General features: G+C 46.7%; 1 protein-coding gene across 4 annotated transcripts in view; it reads right to left on the bottom strand.

The window, feature by feature from the left end:
- Positions 1-14,046, bottom strand: part of LOC111145301 (storkhead box 1) — a 58,874-nt gene extending 44,828 nt beyond the window's left edge. For 3 of the 4 annotated variants that reach the window (XM_022500137.1, XM_022500140.1, XM_022500139.1), the window contains exon 1: positions 13,731-14,046. In XM_022500137.1, coding sequence (XP_022355845.1) covers positions 13,731-14,046 — 316 coding nt within the window. Of the gene's footprint in view, positions 1-171; positions 216-13,730 lie in introns of those variants that run through there. The other variant, XM_022500138.1, reaches the window with a different exon arrangement.
- Between the last annotated feature and the right edge of the window lie 8,676 nt (positions 14,047-22,722).

Raw genomic sequence — 22,722 nt, 5'->3', positions numbered from 1 at the left:
AGCCTGATGCCAACTGTGTGAAGTAGAAAGGGCGGGTAGGACGCTTGCCAGCAGGAGGCAACCGAGGCCCCAGAAGGACTAGGTCAGAAGCTGGTGTCTCTGGCTGCTCCGTGGCAGGGGATTAGATCCTGGGTGTCCGACGTAGCCCTCAGCCTCTCTCGACAAACTTACCCGGATGGCAGGCCACCACTTCACGAGCGCCAACAGCATAAGCTGCAGTAGGTCCACGGGTTAGGTAAACTTCCAAGGGATCACCAATGCAGGCGACAATCTTGATGGAAGGTAATGCACATGTAAGACTAGGACATGTCACACTAAACAGGATTATAAATGTAATGTGTGATGTACACATACACTCATGCCACTGATTACCACTCTTCAGTGGCCTCAGGCTCAAATCTACCTCCCTCTGTTCAGTAGTCAAAGTCACAGCCCAGCCCCTTTCTAGGCCCTTCATGCCTTTATCCACCTCCAACTCCATGCTCTGGCTGTGCTTGGCTGCTTGTGGTTCCCCATGCTGGCCGTGCCATGCGGATACAAGCCCTCTCCTTCTGCTTTATTAAAATGTGCTTATCATCGAGCTAATATTCCCATCTTAGTTGAGACATCACTTCCTCCAGGAAGTCTTCCCTGAGAGCACATGCACATGAGCACACACATAGGACTGTTGGTCAACTGTATTTCCATTGTTCCCTATGCCTCTGTATCATTGATTTGTCCATCTGACCCCTACACAACGAGCTCCTCGAGGCCAAGGCATGAGCCCTGTGTCCCTGTGTACTGACTGACCAGTGCAGGACCAGGCACACAGTAAATGCTCAATGCACACCAAAGTGGTTCTGGCTGATCCAGAAACCTTAAACTACGACTTTCAATGATTCTTCAAAGTCCACTTTGCTGTGTGCAATTGAAACTAATTTTGTGCTGGTGTTCTTCAACAGTAACACACATGAAATTCACAAGGATATTTAAAAGGCTCAATGCAAAAAAAAAAGGCTCAATGCATGGTACAAGGGAGAAGGAAGAGGACCGTCTTTACCAACAAGCTGCATGGAGCTGACTGCAACCTTCTGGGACACTGACCCCTCAGCCAGCAACAGAGGGAAGAATGGAAGTGTCTGAAACTCAAGGATGACTCAGTAATTTGCTTTTCCTCAAAGAGCCGCAGGCATGTAAGTACAGCCCGTGATGGGAGGTCTAGCGATGGCAGGCACCAGGGAGACCGAAGAGCACCCATCTCAGACACCCACCAGAGGGTGGGTGCAGCCTGCAAAGGCAGCCTAGGTGACAGCCCAGCTTGTTCGTTCAGAGGACGGCACTCAGGTCTGGCCAAAGGGAAGTTTGACTGTCAGTCTCGTCATTCAGTCTGGAGAGGCCACAGCCCTGTTATTCAATCAGACACTAACCCAGGCAGGGCCTTGAGCCTATTTGATACATGTGATTAAAGTTAATAATCAGTTGGGGTGCCTGGCTGGCTCAGTCAGCTGGACGTCTGCCTTCAGCTCAGGTCCGGATCTCGGGGTCCTGGGATCGAGCCCCACATTAGGCTCCCTGCTTGGCAGGGAGCCTGCTTCTTCCTCTCCCACTCCCCTTGCTTGTGTTCCCTATCTCGCTGTGTCTCTCTCTGTCAAATGAATGAATAAAATCTTTAAAAGAAAAAATAGTTTATAATCAGTTGATTTTAGGTAAGGGAGACTATCCTACATAATCTAGATTTCAATCAGTTGAAAGGCCTTAAGAACAGAACTGAAGCTTCTCAACAGAAGAAATTGTACTTAGGCATAGCAGCTTTGGCTGTGCCAGAGAGTTCCAGCCTGGCCTTCGTGATGGCTAGAAATACAGATCCTAGACTCGCCTTCCGGGCCCCCATTACTGTGCAAGGCCAATTCCTTGTAAGAACTCCCTGAACATATATGTCATACTGGTTCTGGATCTCTGATGGAAGCCCGACTGCTAACAGGAAGGCAGGAACCTTTCAGAAGGTGGGGAGAAAAAGGAGGCTCAGGCTGGAACTGGATTAGAGAGCAGGGCATGTTAAAGGCTCTGGACTGTTCCTGAGAAGGTAAGGGGAGTTGCAGAGGGCTCTGAGCTGATGAAGAGCAGGACCAGACCTGCATTTCAGATGGAGTTCCTTCATCTAACTGTGGGATGGAGAATGGACTGCAGTGTTCAGGGCCCGCCAGGGGGAGGCGCTACAAAAAAGGGAAGAAGCTGAAGCCATAACTCAGGTAAGAAATGGTAAGATCTCAGGTGGACAAAGGCCTGGGAGGAAAAACAGAAAGAAACATCTGGAGGAGTTAAGAGGAGTTAAGCCTCATGGAACCTGGTGACCTACTGGCATGGAGTATGAGGAAGAGGGCAGAGGAATCCAAGCTGATTTCCAGGTTCCTGGTTCTTATCCCACTGGACCTCACTGCCACGTGACAGCAACTAAAGTGTGTTCTCTTATCTCTCGGCTAAATCAAAACATGGGGCTGGAAACACTCATTAACTACCCAGATGCTACATATACATCATCCAGCCTGGTAAAAACAATAGGACCACAAGACACCCTGTTGTGAGCCCTTTGGCTCTTTTGAATGGAACCCTACAGCTGCCCCTGCACAGAATAAGGAGAAAGGTAACATCTGGCAGAACAAAGCCAGAAAAACATGTCTGGGAAGATCCTGGGTAGGAAGGAGGGAGGTGAGAGCAGGGCTGTTTCTGCCATCTCCTGGGCCTGGAATGGACCAAAAGCAGGGTGGGAGTCCAAGAGCCTCATAGGGAGAGTGAGGACCAGGGCATGGGCTGGGGGAAGATACCAGAACCTTCATAGGACCCTGGGAAGACTGTTAGTGGATAGAGAAGAAGGCAAGAACCCCAGGCGACATCAGCACATTGCAAACTAATGGCCATTTCCTGACTGCAAACTGGGGAAAATTACCCCATCTTCCCACCTAACAGAAGAAAATAATCCATCTAGAAAAGACTGGGGATATGTCAATATCTATCTTGGAAAAAGAAGAGATGGGAGCAGAGGTATTTGTCGTTGGTGACTGAACCATTTTTTTTTTAAAGATTTTATTTATTTATTTGACAGAGAAAGAGATCACAAGTAGGCAGAGAGGCAGGCAGAGAGAGAGGGGGAAGCAGGTTCTGAGCAGAGAGCCCAAGGTGGGGCTCAATCCCAGGACCCCAAGATCATGACCTGAGCCGAAGGCAGAGGCTTAACCTACTGAGCCATCCAGGCGCCCCTGTCTGACACATCTTGACATGACCATCAGTTTCTCTGCAGGCTAGACACTTTTCATCACCAGAATGACATTTTAAAAGAGGAAAAGACAGAATATGCAAAGAATAAGGAAAAAGAAATCCAGATATAAGGGCGCCTGGGTGGCTCAGTGGGTTGGGCCTCTGCCTTCGGCTCAGGTCATGATCTCAGGGTCCTGGGATTGAGCTCCGCATCTAGCTCTCTGCTCAGTGGGGAGTCTGCTCCCCTCACTCTCTCTGCCTGTCTCTCTGCCTACTTGTGGGCTCTGTCAAATAAATAATAAAATCTTAAAAGAAACCTACAGTCTTCTTGGCCTAAAGAGTCTAAGGACACAGTGTGGAGGGGCTACAACAGCAGAAAAGTGATGCTGGAATGGCCTGACCCACAGAGCCATAACCTCAAGTTCTGCACATGAACTCTGCCTGCCTCTATGAACGAAACATGAGCTAGGCAGGCACAGGGCATAAGCAGCCTATCTTAAGAGATCTGAGCTGCCATTTAGTGCAGGGGTGGTAGAATTTAGAGTTTTTAGTCCAGCCAAATTAACTGCCTGATAAACAAACAAATGAACTTTCTACAGAGGAGTGTAACAATCTAGAGTCTCTAAAACATACCACTCATGTCAGAGAGATAATCCACAACTCTAGACACAATATAGTGTGATCCATTCGAAACAAAAGGCAAGCAATGGGACTGACTGTGAAATGACTAAGATGTCAGAATCACAAAAATTTTGGGAGCACCTGGCTGGCAGAGTCAGCAGAGCTACTACTCTTGACCTGGGGTTGTGAGTTCAAGCCCCATGTCTGTTGTAGAGATTACTTAAAAAATAAAATAAAAAGTTTGGGGGGGTGGGGCGCCTGGGTGGCTCAGTGGGTTGAAGCCTCTGCTTTCGGCTCAGGTCATGATCCCAGGGTCCTGGGATCAAGCCCTGCATCAGGCTCTCTGCTCAGCAGGGAGCCTGCTTCCACGTCCCCCCCATTCTCTCTCTGCCTGCCTCTCTGCCTACTTGTGATCTCTGTCAAATAAATAAATAAAATCTTTTAAAAAAAAAAGTTTGGGGAGCATGTAGGTGGCTCAGTCAGTTAAGCATCTGACTTCAGCTCGGGTCATGATCTCAGGGTCCTGGGATCGAGCCCTGCGTGGGGCATCCTGCTTAGTGGGGAGTCTGCTTCTCCCTCCCCCTCTCACCCTCTCTACACCCCCACTCATACTTTGTCTTGCAAATGAATGAATAAAAAAATTAAGTAAATAATAAAATAATTTTTAAACTTTTTTTTTTATTTTAAAGAAGCTGGTACAGTTACGCTGAAAGATTAAAAAATATGCTTGTAATTAATAAGTTGGTAATCTCATCAGGAAAACAAGTTATTTAAAAATAACCACATGGGCTCTACCTAAGAATAAAAGTTTATCCATACACAGCCTGCACAAGAATGTTCACATCAGCATTATTCACAGTGGTCAAAAAGTGAAAACAACCCCAATGACTATCCACTAATGAATGAATAAGCAAAATGTAGTATATCCATACGATGGAATATTATTCAGCCACAAAAATGAGTGAAGTGCTAATCCATGATATGATGTGGCTAAACCCTGAAAACATATTAAGTGAAAGAGGAGATACAAACAGCAATATATTATGCGATTCCGTTTTTAAGAAATATCCTTGTGTGTGACTCCTGATCTCAGGGTTGTAAGATGAAGTCCCACATTGGGTGTAGAGTTTACTTAAAAATAAAATCTTAAAAAAAAAAAAAAGAAATATCAACAATAGACAAATTCATAGACTGAACTAGTGTTTGGCAGGAGCTGGAAGGAGAGGGATAAGGAGAGATTGCTGGTGGGTAGAGTTTGTTTTTGCCGTGAAGAAAATGTCCTGGAATTAGATAACAGTGATGGCTGCACAGTGGTGTGAATACACTAACACCTACTAAATTGTATATTTAAAAATGGTTAATTTTATGCTATGTGAATTATATCTCAAAAATTTTTTGAGGTTTTTTCTTTATTTTTTATTTATTTGACAGAAAGAGATCACAAGTAGACGGAGAGGCAGGCAGAGAGAGAGAGAGAGGGAAGCAGGCACCCTGCTGAGCAGAGAGCCCGATGCGGGACTCGATCCCAGGACCCTGAGATCATGACCTGAGCTGAAGGCAGCGGCTTAATCCACTGAGCCACCCAGGTGCCCCTCAAAAATTTTTTAAAAGGTAAAAAACATCATAGGAAACAGAGATGAATACAGAACTCTACTTCTTCTTCTTTTTTTTTTTTTTAAGATTTTACTTATTTATTTGACACAGAGAGAGAGAGAACACAAGCACAGGGAACAGCAGAGGGAGAGGGAGAAGAAGGCTTCCTGCTGAGCAGCGAGCCCGACATGGGGCTCAATACCAGGACCTGGGATCACAGCCTGAGCCAAAGGCAGGAGCTTAACTGATTGAACCCAGGTGCCCCAAAACTCTGTACTACCTTTGTGATTTTTCTATAAACCTAAAATTACTCCAAAATAAAATTTAAAGATTATTCACTTATTATTTGAGAGAGAGAGTACGCACACACCACCTGAAGTGAGGGACGAGCAGAGGGAGAGGGACAAGCAGACTCCACACTGAGCACAGCCCAACACAGGGCTCAATCTCATGACCTTGAGATCATGACCTGAGCCGAAATCAAGAGTTGGACACTTAACCAACTGAGCCACCCGGGTGTCCCCAAAATAAAATTTATTTTATTTGTATTTTCTTTTATTTTTGATTTGGCAGGTGAGTTGTTACACACTCCTTAGCGGATTCCAACTTCCATGACCACCATCCTGATAAAATTTATTTTAAAATAATTCCAGGGACGCCTGGGTGGCTCAGTCAGTTAAGTATCTGCCTTCGGCTCAGATCATGATCCCAGGGTCCTGGGAGGGAGTCCTGCATGGGACTCCTTGCTCAGCAAGGACCCTGCTTCTCCCTCTGACTGCTGCTTCCCCTGCTTGTGCCCTTTCTCTCTGACAAATAAACAAAAAAAAAAAAATTTTTTTTTTAATTAAAAAATCGGGGCACCTGGGTGGCTCAACCAAAAAACAGCTGCCTTCGGTTCAGGTTATGATCCCAGGATGCTGGGATTGAGCCTCACATCAGGCTCCCTGCTCAGCAGGAAGCCTGCTTCTCCCTCTCCCACTCCCCCTGCTTGTGTTCCCTTTCTCTCCCTCTGACTCTGTCAAATAAATAAATAAAATATTTTTAAAACAAAAAATAAATAAAATAATTCTATTTACTGGGGCATGTGGCTGGCTCAGTCAGTTAAGCATCTGCCTTTGGCTCAGATCATGATCCTGGGGTACTGGGATCAAGCCCCGAGTCCAGCTCTCTGCTCAGCAGGAGTCTGTTTCTCCCTCTGCCCCTCCCCACTGCTTGTGCTCTCTCTCTCTCTCAAATAAACAAATAAAATCTTTCAAAAAATAAAAAAATAAAATAAAATAATTCCATTTATAATGGCATCCAAAAACATAAAGTTCTTAGGAAGATAAATTTAACAAAAGATATTCATACCCTGTACCCTAGAAAGTACAAGCCATTGCTAAAACAAAATTAAGAATACTCAGAGAGGGGCGCCTGGGTGGCTCGGTGGGTTGAGCCGCTGCCTTCGGCTCGGGTCATGATCTCAGGGTCCTGGGATCGAGTCCCGCATCTGGCTCTCTGCTCAGCGGGGAGCCTGCTTCCCTCTCTCTCTCTCTCTCTGCCTGCCTCTCTGCCTACTTGTGATCTCTCTCTGTCAAATAAACAAATAAAATCTTTAAAAAAAAAAAAAAAGAATACTCAGAGATAGGGGCACCTGGGTGGCTCAGTCATTAAGCATCTGCCTTCAGCTCAGGTTATGATCTCAGAATCCTGGGATCAAGCCCCGCATCAGGCTCCCTGCTCAGCAGGAAGCCTGCTTCTCCCACTCCTCCTGCTTGTGTTCTCTCTCTCCCTGTGTCTCTCCCTGTCAAATAAATAAATAAATAAATCTTAAAAAAAAAAAAAAGGGAAGAATATTCAGAGATATACCATGTTCATGGATTGCTAAAATGTCAATTCTCCCCTAATTAGGGTGACCAATCATCCCAGTTTGCCTGGGCCTAAAGGAGTTCATTTCTAAAGATGCAAGACTATCATTTCTAAAGCCAAGGCAGTCTTGGGCAAATCAGATGAATTTCTCACCTAACTTCAAACTGATCTATTGTTTCAATACAACAGATCTTTTTTTTAAAAGATTGACAAACTTATAAAATTTATGTGGAAAAACAGAACCTACAGCAGCCAAACATTTCTGAGGAAGAAAAAGTTGGAGGGTTTACAATATCTAATTTCAAGTCTTACTATAAAGTAAAATAAGATAGTAGGTTATTAATATAAGGGCAGACTCAAGATCAATGGAAATAGATGCCCCTATATAGTCAATTGATTTTTAACAATTCAATGAGAAAGGCTAATCTTTTCAATAAATTGTCCTTGAATAATTAGACACCCATATGTAGAAAAGTGAAACTCACACACAATACCATTTACAAAAATTAACCTGAGATGGATCAAATACCTAAATGTAAAACCACAAATCTATAAAACTTCTAGAAGAAAACATAAGAGAAAATCATTGGATTGGCAAAATTTCTTTATAGGGGATACAAAAAGTATGATCCATAAAGGAGAGAAATGGACGGATTAGATTTAATAAAATTTAAAACTTCTCTCCAACAGATACCACTGAAAAACTGAATAGGTGAGTCGCAGGCTAGACCATATTCACAAAGCATATATCTAAGAAAGGACTGGTATTCAGGATATATAAAGAACTCCTACAACACAACAATAATGAAATAATAAATAACAATAATAAAAAGAAATACTATCCAGGGGTGCCTGGCTGACTCATTTGGAAGAGCATGTGACTCTTGATCTCAGGGTCATGAGTTTAAGCCCCACACTGGGTGTAGAGATTACTTAACTATGGGGTGCCTGAATGGCTCAGTCAGTTAAGCTTCTGGCTCTTGATTTTGGCTCAGGTCATGATCTCAGGGTCCTGGAGTTGAGTCCCATGTGGGGCTCCACACTCAGCCTGGGGTCTGCTTGGGATTCTTTTCCTCTTCCTCTCCCTCCCCTTTCACCCCTCCCCCTGCCTGCTCACTCACGCACTCTCCAATTCATAAATAAAATATTTAAAAAAGAAAATAAAAAAGAAAAAATACTACCCATTTTTTTTTAAAAAGGCAAAATGTGTGTACAGATACTTTACAAAGGAAGTTGATAAGCACATGAAAAAGTGTTCAATAACATTAAGGACTTCAATAAGATACCACCAGAATAGCTAAAATTAGAAAGACTGACATCAAATGTTGGCAAAGATGTACAACCACTCTGGAAAAAGGTTCCTTAAAACTAAACATAACCTACTCGATGAGTCAGCAACTCCTTTTTTAGGTAATGACCCAAAAGAAAGAAAAGCATTAAAAAACTTATATTCGGGGCATCTGGGTGGCTCAGTGGGTTAAAGCCTCTGCCTTCGGCACAGGTCATGATCCCAGCGTCCTGGGTTTGAGCCCCACATAGGGCTCTCTGCTCGGCAGGGAGCCTGCTTCCCTTCCTCTCTCTCTGCCTGCCTCTCTGCCTACTTGTGATCTCTGCCTGTCAAATAAATAAATAAAATCTTTTAAAAAAAAAACCAACTTATATTTATGAATATTCCTAGAAGCTTTATTCAGAATAGCCATAAAGTGGAAACATCCCAGGAATCCAGCTACAAGAAAATGGATCAGCTGTGGTATAGTCATAAAATGGAATTCTACTCAACAATAACAAGGAACAAACCAGTAACACAACAGAGATGAATCTCAGGAACATTAAACTGAGTGAAAGAATCTTCACACAAGAATACATACTATATGATTCCCCCTACGTGAAGTTCTTGAACCGGCAAAATTATTTATGGTTAAAAAAAAAATCAGGTTGGGTGCCTAGTTGGCTCAGTCATTAAGCATCTGCCTTCAGCTCAGGTCATGATCCCAGGGTCCTGGGATGGAGCCCCACATTGGGCTCCCTGCTCAGTGGGAGCCTGCTTCTCCCTTTCCCACTGCTCATGCTTGTGTTCTCTCTCTTGCTGTGTCTCTCTCTGTGTCAAATAAATAAATAAAGTCTTTACTTTTAAAAAATCAGGTTAATTCTCAGTGTGGGGGCAGAGCTGAGTGAGAAGCAGCAAGAAGGAACTTTATGGGGTAATGGTAATGTTCTAAATTCTTCGAGGAAGTCGGGTTACATTCATGTAAGTATTTGAAAAAAATCATGAAGTACCACACTTATGGGGCTCCTGGCTGGCTCAGTCGGTAGAGTGTGCGACTCTTGATCATGGGGTTGTGGGTTCAAGCCCCATGACAGGTGTAGAGATTACTTAAAAATAAAGTCTTTGTTTAAAAATGATACATTTATGATTTGTGCATTTCACTAAATAAAATTTCACCTTAAATATTCCATTAGCTATTAAACCCTACAAGATGCCCTACCACCTTTCAAGGTAGGGTTTTAGAAACACGGCAGGATAGGAGCTGGACCACTTCTCCTCACCACCTCTATACACGCCCCTTATGGCATTCCCTAAATCACAAGATAAGCCAAAACAACATTTCAGGTATTCGTCCAACTCCTGCACCATCAGGCACCTGGTACCCTTGAGCTATTCCTCCTCTCTCAAACCAGATCCCACAGTAGATTCTGAAAGCAGTCATTTACGTCTAGCATAAATTAGTCACTGGCCTCTATTCTGCTGGGGCCCTTCCAATTTTGCCTCAGCATCTTTCTGTGCTCAGAGATATTTCAGGGAGCAGGAGGAGGGACATGTAGAGAGGTGGGAAGATCCTTCTGTCACTCCCCTTCACCAGCCTAAGCTGCCTGATCTTCAGTGCTTCCCAAAACACACACCAGGGAACTCTCACCCAAAAAAATAACGGGCAGAGCCTGCAGTGCCCACACATCACAGTGGGATGGAGAAGACTCTGTGTGAACCAGACAGCGTCTAGAACATAGCCTACCACTCAGCTATTCCCCCCTTGAACTGAATATGGAAGACCTTCCTGACTCTGTTTGCTCCTTGAACACAAGCAGCTCTGAATGAAATATGCATTAAAACACAGACACAGAGGCGCCTGGGTAGCCCAGTAGGTTAAAACCTCTGCCTTCAGCTCAGGTCACGATCCTGGGGTCCTGGGATCGAGCCCCACGTTGGACTCTCTGCTCAGCAGGGAGTCTGCTTCCCTTCCTCTCTCTCTGCCTGCCTCTCTGCCTGCTTGTGATCTCTGTCTGCCAAATAAATAAATAAAATCTTAAAAAGAAAAAAGAAAACACAGACTCACCTAGAACAGCACCCGACGCACGGATGAATGAATGAATGAAGCAAGTATTTAGAAAGAGCCACAGGCATTTTTATTCAATGATAATAGATGGAAGGCCATGCTAGGGGTGAAAGAGAAGGGACACCCCAGATATAAATTTCAGGAGAAAAGACCAAACTGTTTGGCCAAGTGGCCTTCCCTCCCTAACCCCTGGGAAGCCATTATTAACCTTTCACCTCCCCAGGAGGTGTGGTCCCAGAGTAACAACAGATTCAACCAAACAAACACTGAGGTCCCCCACCCCTAACCACCTGCAGTAGCTCAGCTTCCTGAGCAGATCTCCCTCTGCTTCCAGAGTCACCCCTTTCATTTGCTAATGTCACTTGCTTATTAAAAACAAGAAAGACAGAAGCGCTGGAGCACAAAAGAAGACTTAGCTCCCGGTCATCACGCTAAAGATCCTATGTCCTCCTTTTTAGGGGAGTGCTCTCAGCCTGGGAACTATTTTTCTCACCAGAGGAAAGCTGAGGTGGAGAATAAAGAGGGAATGAAAAAGCACAAAACATGGAGAAAACAAACCCCTGCAGGCCTTAAATTAAGGGGTGCACTGGACACTCGGGTCTCTCTTATCTGCTCAGCCTCCTCATATCTTACAAGGCCCCAGGAGTTCCAGGTCCAGAAGCCCAGGAGAAGAACCCATGGGAGCATCCAGGATTTATAATGCTGGTGGCTACCCTCCTCTTGTCTAGGCTAGCTAGCAGCATTCCCTATGTCCAAATGCCTTTATATGGGAGTAAATGGGCCTCAAAAAAAAAAAAAAAAAAAAAATCTACAGCAAAGGGACTAAATTGATCTGACCAAATTGACTGTTTGTGTCTTTTGCTTTTTGCATTCTGTGCATTTGCCCTTTGCCACAGATTAACACTACATCCAAGAGTGCACAGTTGCTCTTCCTTTGCCTTCCTGGAAGCGCATTTTAGCTTCTGAAAGTCAATGCTGCCAGATTCAGGAAAGCAAGTGAACTGAAACTTCCAGTTTCTTTAGGGGAAGGCAGCTCCTCCTGCCTCCACATTCTGGGACTCTAGAGGTGGCCCTGGAGCTGCCTTGATCTTCTCCTTTGATCTGACTTAAGGACCCCAAGTTAGACTAGTAATTACCAATTCTGTTGGAAACAAACTCCCGTCCGTATACATCCATCGGCCTGCATCAAATAAGATCTTTCTCCATTTTGCTCTTCAAATTGTCCTATTAGGTGGTTTTGTACAAATTCCTGCTAAACGTCCAAATTCTTATCAGGACTCTGTTAAAAACTTCAGTCATTTCTCCTAAGAGACCCCGGTCAGGGGTGATGACCTAGCATAAAGACCACTGTTATCACAGCACACTCCACAGAATACCGTGTCCGCAGTATTCTGCCTTGTGCAGCAAGGCAGCATTCTCTAGCAGGTGGAGGACTACAGCACCTGGTGACGTGTTCAGGGCCAAGCCAAGAGCCACGGTTCACCGCTGCTCCGTGGGCCCCAGGTGGTGGTGCCGTGGCTGCCTCTGGCTTTAGCACAAGTGCTCTGTCACCCTCAGGTCCAGACCCCCAACTCCACCCTCCCACTCTGCCACACTCTATGCTCACCCTTTGAAAGGGGGTGGGCGAACCAGAGAATGCAACCACTAATTCAAACCAGAAAAACGGAGCACATGGAACTGAAAAGAGTTTTTCATCCAACCCGTCTGAAAGACCCCCTCCCTGTGAGAATTCTGGCTTGGCTACTTGGCTCTCCACTTTCAGAGTCAGAAACCTATTTTCTTGGGGCACCTGGGTGGCTCAGTGGGTTAAAGCCTCTGCCTTCAGCTCGGGTCATGATCTCAGGGTCCTGGGCTCTCTGCTCAGCAGGAAGCCTGCCTCTCTGCCTACTTGTGATCGCTGTCAATAAATAAATAAAATATATTTTTTAAAAAAGCCTATTTTCTTCACTAACTCCTTCAATAAAAGGAGATGAAATGTATGTGGCTTTGCCCGTGAGCTCTTTTGCTTTTTAACTTTAGAAAAAGTGAGGCAGGTTACCAGACAGGACGGGAATGCACAGGGATGAAAAGCCAAGGTTTAGTCTCCCTGGCCAGGGATGTTGAGGTATCAGCTCTAAGCAGAGGATACACGACAAGGGCCTTTTGCTAACCTCCCCCCACCCCACTCTCTTCTCCCTGGGGACTGAAACAAATGTGTTTTATTTGCTCCATCTAGGAGGAGGAGGATTTATGCACAAAGAGAGAGGAGTTCCTCGGGAGGAGTCAACATTCAGGGCTGGAACAACTGATGGCTTGTCAACAGCACACGATCAGATGGTCGTCCCAACCCCACACAAACGCAAACAAGCCAGACTGGTGCAGGGAGCTGCCAGGCCGCCCCAGTGCAGCAGTGGGTGTCAAAGGCCGCTTAATGGTGCAGTGGTTTCAAATAAAGCTGTTTTACACAAGCAAAAAGTTGCTGTTTTCTAACAAACGGGCTCTCCAAAAAGACTGAAAAGGAGGAATGTTCTCTATTTAGCTAATGGGATGGGATGTGTTCAGAACACCATTTGTCATTTCTTTTTCCCAAGCAGTTAATGACCCCAAACGTTCCACTAGGCCCTGAGTGAAGCCCACCACACCACCCAGTACACAAGGGCACGGAAACCACGGGCTGCTGTCCACTCCAAGCCTGGAACTTAAAGGAAAAAAAAAAAAAAAAAAAGGCAACCAGTTCAGCAGTCCCCTTCCTAAGCGCCTCCATGGTGCCGGGACAGAGGCCCCTGTCTCCTGACCCCAGTCCCGGTGCCCCGGGCTTCCCAGAGCATCACTTTTCTAAGTAGAAAGTTCCTTCCGCCGGCAACCTGTTGGCTCCACCAGCTGAGAGAGCTGAGAAATGGAGGCATCCTGGAGTTGGCCCCAGGCAGCGGCCAGGCCTGAAGCTCGGGGTTCGAGCTTCGGCGTCCCGGCAGGAGAGAAGGTCCTGGGAGGACAGCCCTCCTTCAGTAGCCAGGTGGCCTCCCAGCCCCTCTTCCCCCGGCTCCCGGGCCGCACACGCCCCAGCGGCCAGTGCTCGGTCCCCGCGGCTGGCGCGGGGCGCCCCTCCCGTCCGGGCCCCGCACTCACCCACCGCCCGGATGCGGAAGCCGCGCGGGGGGCACAGCGCCCGGCGGCACCAGGCGTCGCGTAGCACCTGCAGGCTGGCGGGAGGCGCGTGCACCAGCAGCACCCCGCGCCGCAGCCAGCCCTGGAAAGTCAGCCGCGAGGCGGCGCGCGCCAGCCGCGAGTTCCAGAAGCAGCGCGCGTTGGCGCGACGGAAGGCGCAGAAGACCGCGCGCCCGCCAGGCTCCTCCGCGCCCGCCGCCGCCGCCGCCTCCGGCGCCTCCAGCCTGCACAGCACCAGCGCTAGCGAGCCTGGCGCCAGCTGCACCGGCCGGGCCATGCCGCCGCGGGGGGCCGGGCTCCAGCCTAGCGCATGTCCGGGAGCGGCGGACGCGCGGCACCGGCGGTCCGGGCGCCACACGCCGGGCGGGAGGGATCGGCCGACTGCGCGCAGCGCCCGCTGCCGGGGGAACGGGCTCCAGGGGGCGGGGCCGGCGGCTCCCGGCGGCCGGGGGGGTGGGGCGGGACGCGCGGCCTGAGAGTGGCCGCGGCTCGCGGCGGCGCGGCGCCCAATGGGGCTTTCCGAGGACTGAGAGGACTCTCCTCCCTAGCCGGACTCCGCCGCCCCGCCCCCCGTGGCCTCCCCGTGGCCTCCCCGTGGCCTCCCCGCGGCTTCCTGCACCTCCCAGCTCCGGGGCAGCCCCAGCTCCCCTACCCCGAGGGGGACGCTCTGGAGCCTTTCCAAGTCCTCGGGGAGCCCCGCCGCTCCCGAGAGCCTCTTTAACCGCCACGCGAGCGGCACAGCTAGCAGTGCCCGGAACTGAGAGGACCAGGGTGGCCGCCACCGTCCTGGCTTTAGGGTCGCTCCTAGTGAGAGAGGCCGCGAGGGACAGCGTGCGGGTGTCGGGGACCTCGCTGGGGCCGGGAGTCCGTCGAGCCAGGTTTAAGTCGGTCTGCTCCTAACCCGTTGGCTCCTCACTGCTCCTCTCTCTGAGCCTCAGTTTACCCCGGGAGCTCCCCCGACTGGAGGGACAGGGGCTTGTGATCTGCCCGGCCGACTGTAGCGAGTTATTCCGAGCTACGAGCGGTGCTTCCTATGCGGTGGGACAGAGGCTGGAGCCCTGACTGGGGCAACGGAGAAGAGCTCCTGGAGGGAAGAACAGGGGACGGGAGAGGTAGGGCGTGCGTTGTTACTACTAGAAACTGGCCCTAGAAGAGGGAACAGAGCTGCTCGGCGAGACCTGGGGTCGTCCCAGACTTCCCGCTCCCTCAGCTCGTCAGTCAACAACCAAAATAACTCGAGATAATCTGTACCCCGCCTCCTTGTAAGTCATCCTCACAATAAATGAGAGGACTCGATTAAATAATGATAGCTAACGTTTATTTAACTTTATATGCTGGGGGTGTTAATTTTACAACTCGGCGTTAACTCCTGTAAGTATTTCTTTATTTTTAGAGATGAGGAAACTTCAGGCTGGGTGAGGCGTCCTGGGGCGCCTGGGTGACTCAGTCGATTAAGCCTCTGCCTTCAGTTAAGGTCATGATCCCAGCGTCGTGGGATCGAGTCCCACACTGGGCTCCTTGCTGAGTGGGGAGCCTGCTTCTCCCTCTCCTCCCAGCTCGATATCTCGGTCTCTCTCTCAAATAAATAAATAACATCTTAAAAAAAATAAAAGATGCATCCTGATCACACAGATAGTAAGAGAGAGAGAGTTAGACAACTACCATTCAGGGTTCCCTATGACAAATAAGTATGACACAATTTTCAATTCAAATAAGCATGCGAACCTGAGGTACCATCTCAGGTCGAATTCTGACACTGATGGAGATGGATGGATGGATAAACAACGGGAGAGAGCCTAGATGAACTAAACTCCTGTGTCTGTAGAAGCTCCCTGGGGAGGGCAGTTTCCTCCTCGGAGTTCTCTTTATCATAGCCCTAACCCTGTGGGATCAAGGATAATTTTGCTGTTTCCCACCCTAAAGAACTATGACATCTCTATATCTAGCATTTAGCACAGTTTTTTCCCCATTATAATAAGGATTATGATAATTCTCATTTACTCTCAGCTCACTCTATGCCTAGAATTGTACTAAGGGTTTTACATGTGTGATTTAATTTTATCCTCAAAATTAACCCTCTGAAATGGGTAATTATTGTAAGCCCCATTTTCCACAAGAAAAAAGCTTAAATGAGGGAAGCTGGGTGGCTCAGTCAGTTAAGCATCCAACTTTTGACCTCAGCTCAGGTCTTGATCTCAGAGTGGTAAATTCACGACCCGTGTTGGGCTCCATGCTGGGTGTAGAACCTACTTAAACCAAAAAAGAAAAGCAAAACAAAAGCTTAGAGAGCTTAGGCCAAGAGCCTATGAGGACAAAACGAATGCAAGATCAAATAGTGATCCCAACATTGTTCGTACACCTGGTTAGACGGGGAAGCCAGAGGACCACACCCTGACTCATGGAACCTGTTGCCTGGTCTGAAAAATTGTCCTGAGCTTGATTCTCTCTCCTAAGCCTTTGAACTGTAAACACACAATAAGGCCCTCATTAGCAGAGCCTGTAGCTGCTGGGATGCTGTCGGGTAGACCCAGCTATGAGATTTCATGGTCTGAACTTGTGAGGTAGAACTCTCTTAAATTGTGGAAACTTTCATTCAGATATGTGACATTTCCATTATCATTTTACTTCAGCTAGTCCAATTAACAAAAGAAGAGGGAATACTGTAAGGAGGAAAATTTTAAACTACACCCAAATGTGTATCCACTTGTTTTCCCAAAGGATCAGCTACCTTGCAAATATCCGTAAACTCCTACCAAATGGAACTTAAGAGTTAATGGAGGGGGTGCCTGGGTGGCTCTGTTGGTTGAGCATCTGCCTTGGGCTCAGGTCATGATCTCAGGGTCCAGGGAGAAAACCCAGCTTGGCTCCTTGATCAGTGGGGAGGCTGATTCTTCTTCTCCCTCTGCCCCTCCCTCGCTTTCATTCTCTCTTTCTCTCTCAAAGAAATAATCTTTTTAAAGTGTTAATGGAGGGGCGCCTGGCCAAAGTCCTGCAATGGAGACCTGAATCCGGTTCCATGCTCAGCGGGAAGCCTCTTTCCTCCTCTCCCACTCCCCCTGCTTGTGTTCCCTCTTCGATGTGTCTCTCTCTCTCTGTCAAAAAATAAATATTTAAAATTTTTTTAAAAAATAAAATGTTAATGGAAAACTAAAGACCTCCAACCTGAATGGTCAGTATTACATGTCAAAACTAGAGAGACAGAAACTTCTCAAGGGTCTTCCATCTTTGTGATCTCTGGAGACCAGACACAGAAATATTTTTTTAAAAGGATTTTATTTATTAGGGCACCAGGGTGTCTCAATAAAACATAGCCAAGATTCAATATTTGGCCAACTCTGGCATATGAAGCTTAGAGACAGATTTTATTTGGGTTAGAGAACTGAAGTTGGAGGAGGCACAAGGACGTAGCTGCTCCGTTTGTCATTGCTACCGAAGATAAACTTGATCATCGAATGCTCACATCTGCCTGGGGTCTATCCTAAGTAGAGCATTCAGTGCTCTTCACACTCTGACTCCAGCCCGTCTTTCTAACTTCATCTCCATTTCTATCTTTGTTTTAAAAAGATTTTATTTATTTATTGGAGAGAGAATGAGAGAGAGAGAGAGCACAAGCAGAGGGAGAAGCAGGCAGAGGGAGAAGGAGAAGCAGACTCCCTGATGAGCAGGGAGCCCAATGTGGGGCTCGATTCCAGGACCCTGGGATCATGACCTGAGCTGAAGGCTGACGCCTCTCCCACTGAGCCAACCAGGTGCCCCTCCATTTCCATCCTTGCCCTCCTCCTGTAATCCACACCAAGGACCTTGTGCTCCAGCTACACAAAAGGACACACCTTCCCATGTTTTGCTCCCATTATTCCATCTGCCTAGAAGGCCTTCCTCCTTCCACCAGGTGCTGTCCTACAAGGCTCAGCCCATAAAACCTGTGACACATCCCAGGGAGATATCATCTGTTCTTGGAGCACATTGTTAACCCTTTTATAACACGTGTGTGTTAAGGGTTGTAACACTTAATTATCTGTCTCATCAGGATTCCCTGGGGACCAGGCTCCTGACTGAGTCATCTCTCTGACCCAACACATGGCCAAGTACCTGGGCCGTAGAGTCATTCCACGTGAATCCAGTCCAATAGAACTGATCCTTGATCCAGGATTACTCCACTTTTTCTGCTTCTCATGAGTCTGGGATCACCACACACCTAAGCATTTCTGGTCTGTGGGTGGATCACAGGAAGACCTAGTTACCCAATAGTCAATGCCAGTGCAAAGCCTCAAGGCACAGGCACATCTAGGCCTCACACACCCAGGCATTTGGAGTTTCAGTGATTTCTCTGGAGGCTGTTTATAGCACACATGTTACACTGAGGATGATGTTGAGATTAACTGCCTCAAAATTTTTTCCACACCCAAATTCATCAAGCTGAACTTCCTTCCCCTTACCTCAGAAAATGAAGCCTTGACACTTAAGGCTGAGTTAGAAATCGTTCTATCTGGTTTCCCTTTATTATACCATTTCCACTTCTACAGTATCTTTTTGCCCTGTACAGAAAGAAAAAGAAAAAAAAATCCTGGAGACTTTTGTTTGTATTTCTCAAAGAAAAATGTGAGGTTTTGCAAAGCAACTGTGTCAAGGCAAAGGCTAGAAAAAAGGAGGCAGGGACAGGAGAAAAGCATTTAATGCCATCTCTTTATTTTTTTATTTTTATTTTTTTAATAAATGTTAGGGTGTTTTTTTAATTTTTTATTTAATTTATTTGATAGAGATTACAAGTAGGCAGAGAGGTAGGCAGAGAGAGGGGGAAGCAGGCTTCCTGCTGAGCAGAGAGCCCGATGCGGGACTCGATCCCAGAATGCTGGGATCATGACCTGGGCTGAAGGTAGAGGCTTTAACCCACTGAGCCACCCAGGTGCCCAGGGTGTTTTTTTTTTTTAATCATTTATTTATCTGAGAGAGAGAGCAGCAGAGGGAGAGTGAGAGGGAGACTCCCTGCTGAGCACGGAGCCAGATATGGGACTCGATTCCAGAATCCTGGGACCATGACCTGAGCCAAAGGCAGATGCTTAACTGACTGAGCCACCCAGGCGCCCCAAGCATCTGACTCTTGATCTCAGTTTAGGTCTTCATCTCTGGGTCCTGAGTTTGAGCCCCACACTGGGCTCCACGCTGTGCATGGAGCCTACTAAAAAGAAAGAAAAGTAAAGGGAAAGGAAGGGAAGGGAAGGGAAAGGAAGGAAAGGAAAGGAAAGGAAGGAAGAGTGAAGGAGGGAGAGAGGAAGGGAGGGAGGGAGGGAGGGAGGGAGGTGGCTTAGAGGAGCCTGACCAAAGTTTGGTGAAGAAGGGTCCCTGTCAGCAGCCAATACAAACTCCCTGCACTCTGCCCCTCTCTATTGGTTAAAAGAACTAACAGCTGTAAAGCATTTATTATTTTTATTTTTTTTAAAGATTGTATTTATTTATTTGACAGACAGAGATCTCAAATTGGGGGAGAGGCAGGCAGAGAGACAGAGAGAGAGGAGGAAGCAGGCTCCCTGCTGAGCAGAGAGCCCGATTCAGGGCTCGATCCCAGGACCCCGGGATCATGACCTGAGCCGAAAGCAGAGCTTAACCCACTGAGCCACCCAAGGCCCCCACCCCACTGTGAAACATTTAAAACATCCCCATAATCCCATTTTTGTTTGGGGAGGGGGAATTTGAATATTATCATTAACAGAAATTATTTCTAGATGGTGGAATTACAAGCAATTTTTCTTTCTTTCTTTGAGCTTTTCTATACTTGCCAAAAATTTACCAGGGGCGGGGGACGGGGGAGAAGAAGTCCCCAATGATCTTTGGTTTCAAAGAAGTTAAGGCCGCTGGCTCTCCTGCACTGGGGCCATCAGAGCCAGTACGCTTTCTAACCAACACGAAGAGACTCCATCATTTAACTTCCCTATTCAACTTCGGGTCAGAGGGCAGGTCTCAGAGCTGGAAAAAATTACTCCCAGAAAGAAAGCCACAACACCAGTCTGTCAAAAAGACATGCAACAAAGTGCCCTGAATCAGAGCAAGTCAGCAAAATTCTTATTTGAAACCTGGAAAATCAGATTTTCCCTACACCTAAAAAACAAACAAACACACAACTTCCTTTCCCCCCCAAAACCCCACAAAAAATAGGAATAAAGTGTGCAGGCCTATGGCAAGATGCCAAACCCAGTTTCAGGATTTTAAAGGAGAAACCACTTCTCTTTCAGCTTGATTATAGCACAGGTTGTAAAGCTGGGCCTCATATCCCACTATTTACATGCAAATCCCACCAAAAATGAGTTGGCCCCTCTCCAGATGTCCAGATCTCAAAGGAACTCTGTTTCCAGTGAGGCCCCTACTCCATAGCCATGAGTCTCTTTTCTCTGCTTTCCTGGGCACGGAGGGGAGTAAAGATGCTACGGCATCTCCCTCAAGTGCTGAAATGATCTTGGATTGGGAAACGGAATGTTGCTTTGTCCCTTCTCACAATCTACCTGTTACCAGTTGTTTTAGCCTTTTTTTTTTTAAGAGTTTATTTATTTGAGGGGCACCTGGGTGGCTCAGTGGGTTAAAGCCTCTGCCTTCGGCTCAGGTCATGATGCCGGGGTCCTGGGATCGAGCCCCGCGTCATCGGGCTTCCTGCTCAGTGGGGAGCCTGCTGTCAAATAAATAAATAAAATCTTTATTTAAAAAAAGGATTTTATTTATTTGACAGTCAGAGATCACACGTAGGCAGAGAGGCAGGCAGAGAGAGGGGAGGAAGCAGGCTCCCCGCTGAGCAGAGAACCCCATGCGGGGCTCGATTCCAGGACCTGAGATCATGACCTGAGCCGAAGGCAGAGGCTTTAACCCACTGAGACACCCAGCACCCCTCTTTTTTCTTTTTTAAGATTTATTTATTACTTTGAGAAAGAGAGAGGGGAAGGGCAGAAGGAGGAGAGAGAATCTCAAACAGACTCCAGAGCCCGCTGACTCAGGGCTTGATCCTGCAACCCTAAGATCATGACCTGAGCCAAAACCAAGAATCAGACGCTCAACTGACTGAGCCACCCAGGTGTGCAAGCTGTTTAAGCCTCTTAACGGGAATGCAGGATGACCTGGTATTCATCTGCCTACCCTCTCGAGTGCCCCCCATAGTGTGGCTCAAAAGCCAGATTACAGCCCCCTAAACAAGATGGTAAGGAGCACAGTGTATAAGGGAAGACAGGCCGTTAAAGTTGGTGCCAACCAACACTGGTCCTGGACGAACAGATGCGGTTCATTCAGCGTTCTCCAGAGGACCCAAATAAAACAGGAGGCTTTGTAGAAGTACCTGTAACATGATAAGAAAAAGTACTTATTGAGGTGCCGCTTTGGGTAATAAAGAGGAAGACACGTGGAGGAAACATTTCCGTTCATGAGGAAACATTTCCATTCGCTCAGATAACTTGCCATCTAGTGTTTTTCAAAACATCAGAGCCTTCACGGGGCGCCTGGGTGGCTCAGTGGGTTAAGCCTCTGCCTTCGGCTCAGGTCATGATCTCAGGGTCCTGGGATCAAGCCCTGCATAGGGCTCTCTGCTTGGCAGGGAGCCTGCTTCCTCCTCCTTCTCTGCCTGCCTCTCTGCCTACTTGTGATCGCTCTCTGTGTCAAATAAACAAATAAAATCTTTAAAAAAAAATTAGAGCCTTCATAACAAATTTATGATGAGAAAAAGCAGAAGAGGGAGAGATAAAGTAAAAAGAATGAGATGTCCACTAATGCAATGGTGGTCAATGTGGACCTTATCTGGAACCTAATTGGAACAAAATAAATGGGAAAAAATTTATGAGAAATCTGAACACTGACTGGGTATTTGACACAAAGAACAAAAGGAAAAACAAAGGAATACATGAGTGTGATTTATGAAGAAATGAACATGCTCTTAAAATACTTCCACCTTCTAAAAAGAAACATCAGTGTGTTGGGTAAGTTGTTTGGTGATTTTCTTTCTGATCTTCAGTAAAAATGATTACTGACCCTCAGTCATCACCTCCTACAATAGGATACATCTGGGTAGCAGAGTGCTTATAAAATATACTTGCCAACAAGACCCCAAAACATTAAATTTTAAAATAACATCTTCGAAGGAAAAAAATTTCTGTTTTCCAACAAACTCTGGGATCATACTTTTCCCATTCACCAAAAAAAAAAAAAAAAAACCAAAAAAACCTCCCAACAATCCAGGAATGAAAAAGAATAGCACTGGGAAAACAGGGAGAAGGCTAGAGAGCCTTCAAACAGAGATGGGCGGCTACACATCTTGGTCTTGCTTTCAGGATTGTGACATTGCTCCTCTTACTAGGATGAAGAATCACACTGAGAATAGATTTATCTGTTACCTTGTAATGGATCTTTATTTATTTGTTTGAGGAAGGAAGGGCAGAGGGATAGAGAGAATCTCAAGCCGATTCTCATGGCAGGGATCCGTCCCAGGACCCTGAAATCACAACCTGAGCAGAAACCAAGAGTCATGAAGAGCAGACACTTAACGGACTGAGCCACCCCGGCACCACTTGGTGTTACCTTTATTTATTTATTTTAAGATTTTATTTATTTATTTGACAGAGAGAGAGACAGCGAGAGAGGGAACACAAGCAGGGGGAGTGGGAGAGAGACAGGCAGACTCCCTGCTGAGCATGGAGTCTGATGTGGGATTTGATCCCAGGACCCTGGGATCATAACCTGAGCGGAAGGCAGACGCTTAGCGCACGGAGCCACCCAGGCGCCCCCAGAGTACACATATCTCGATGAGCGCCAAGAAATGTATAGAATTGTTGAATCATTATATCGATTCTAACATAATGAAACTAATGTAATACTGTATGTTAACCATACTTGAATTTGAAAAAGAAATATGGCATAAAAATGAATAAAATAAAATAATAGAGTAAAATAAAATAAAGCAGAGATCGCAGACTCAGAGGCCCCACAG

The sequence above is a fragment of the Enhydra lutris genome, unplaced genomic scaffold (genome assembly GCF_002288905.1).
Source record: "Enhydra lutris kenyoni isolate GAN:26980312 unplaced genomic scaffold, ASM228890v2 scaffoldscaffold12, whole genome shotgun sequence".
NCBI lineage: Eukaryota > Metazoa > Chordata > Mammalia > Carnivora > Mustelidae > Enhydra > Enhydra lutris.
The sequence above is the reverse complement of the archived record's forward strand: the minus strand, read 5'-3'. Positions and strand labels throughout refer to the sequence as shown.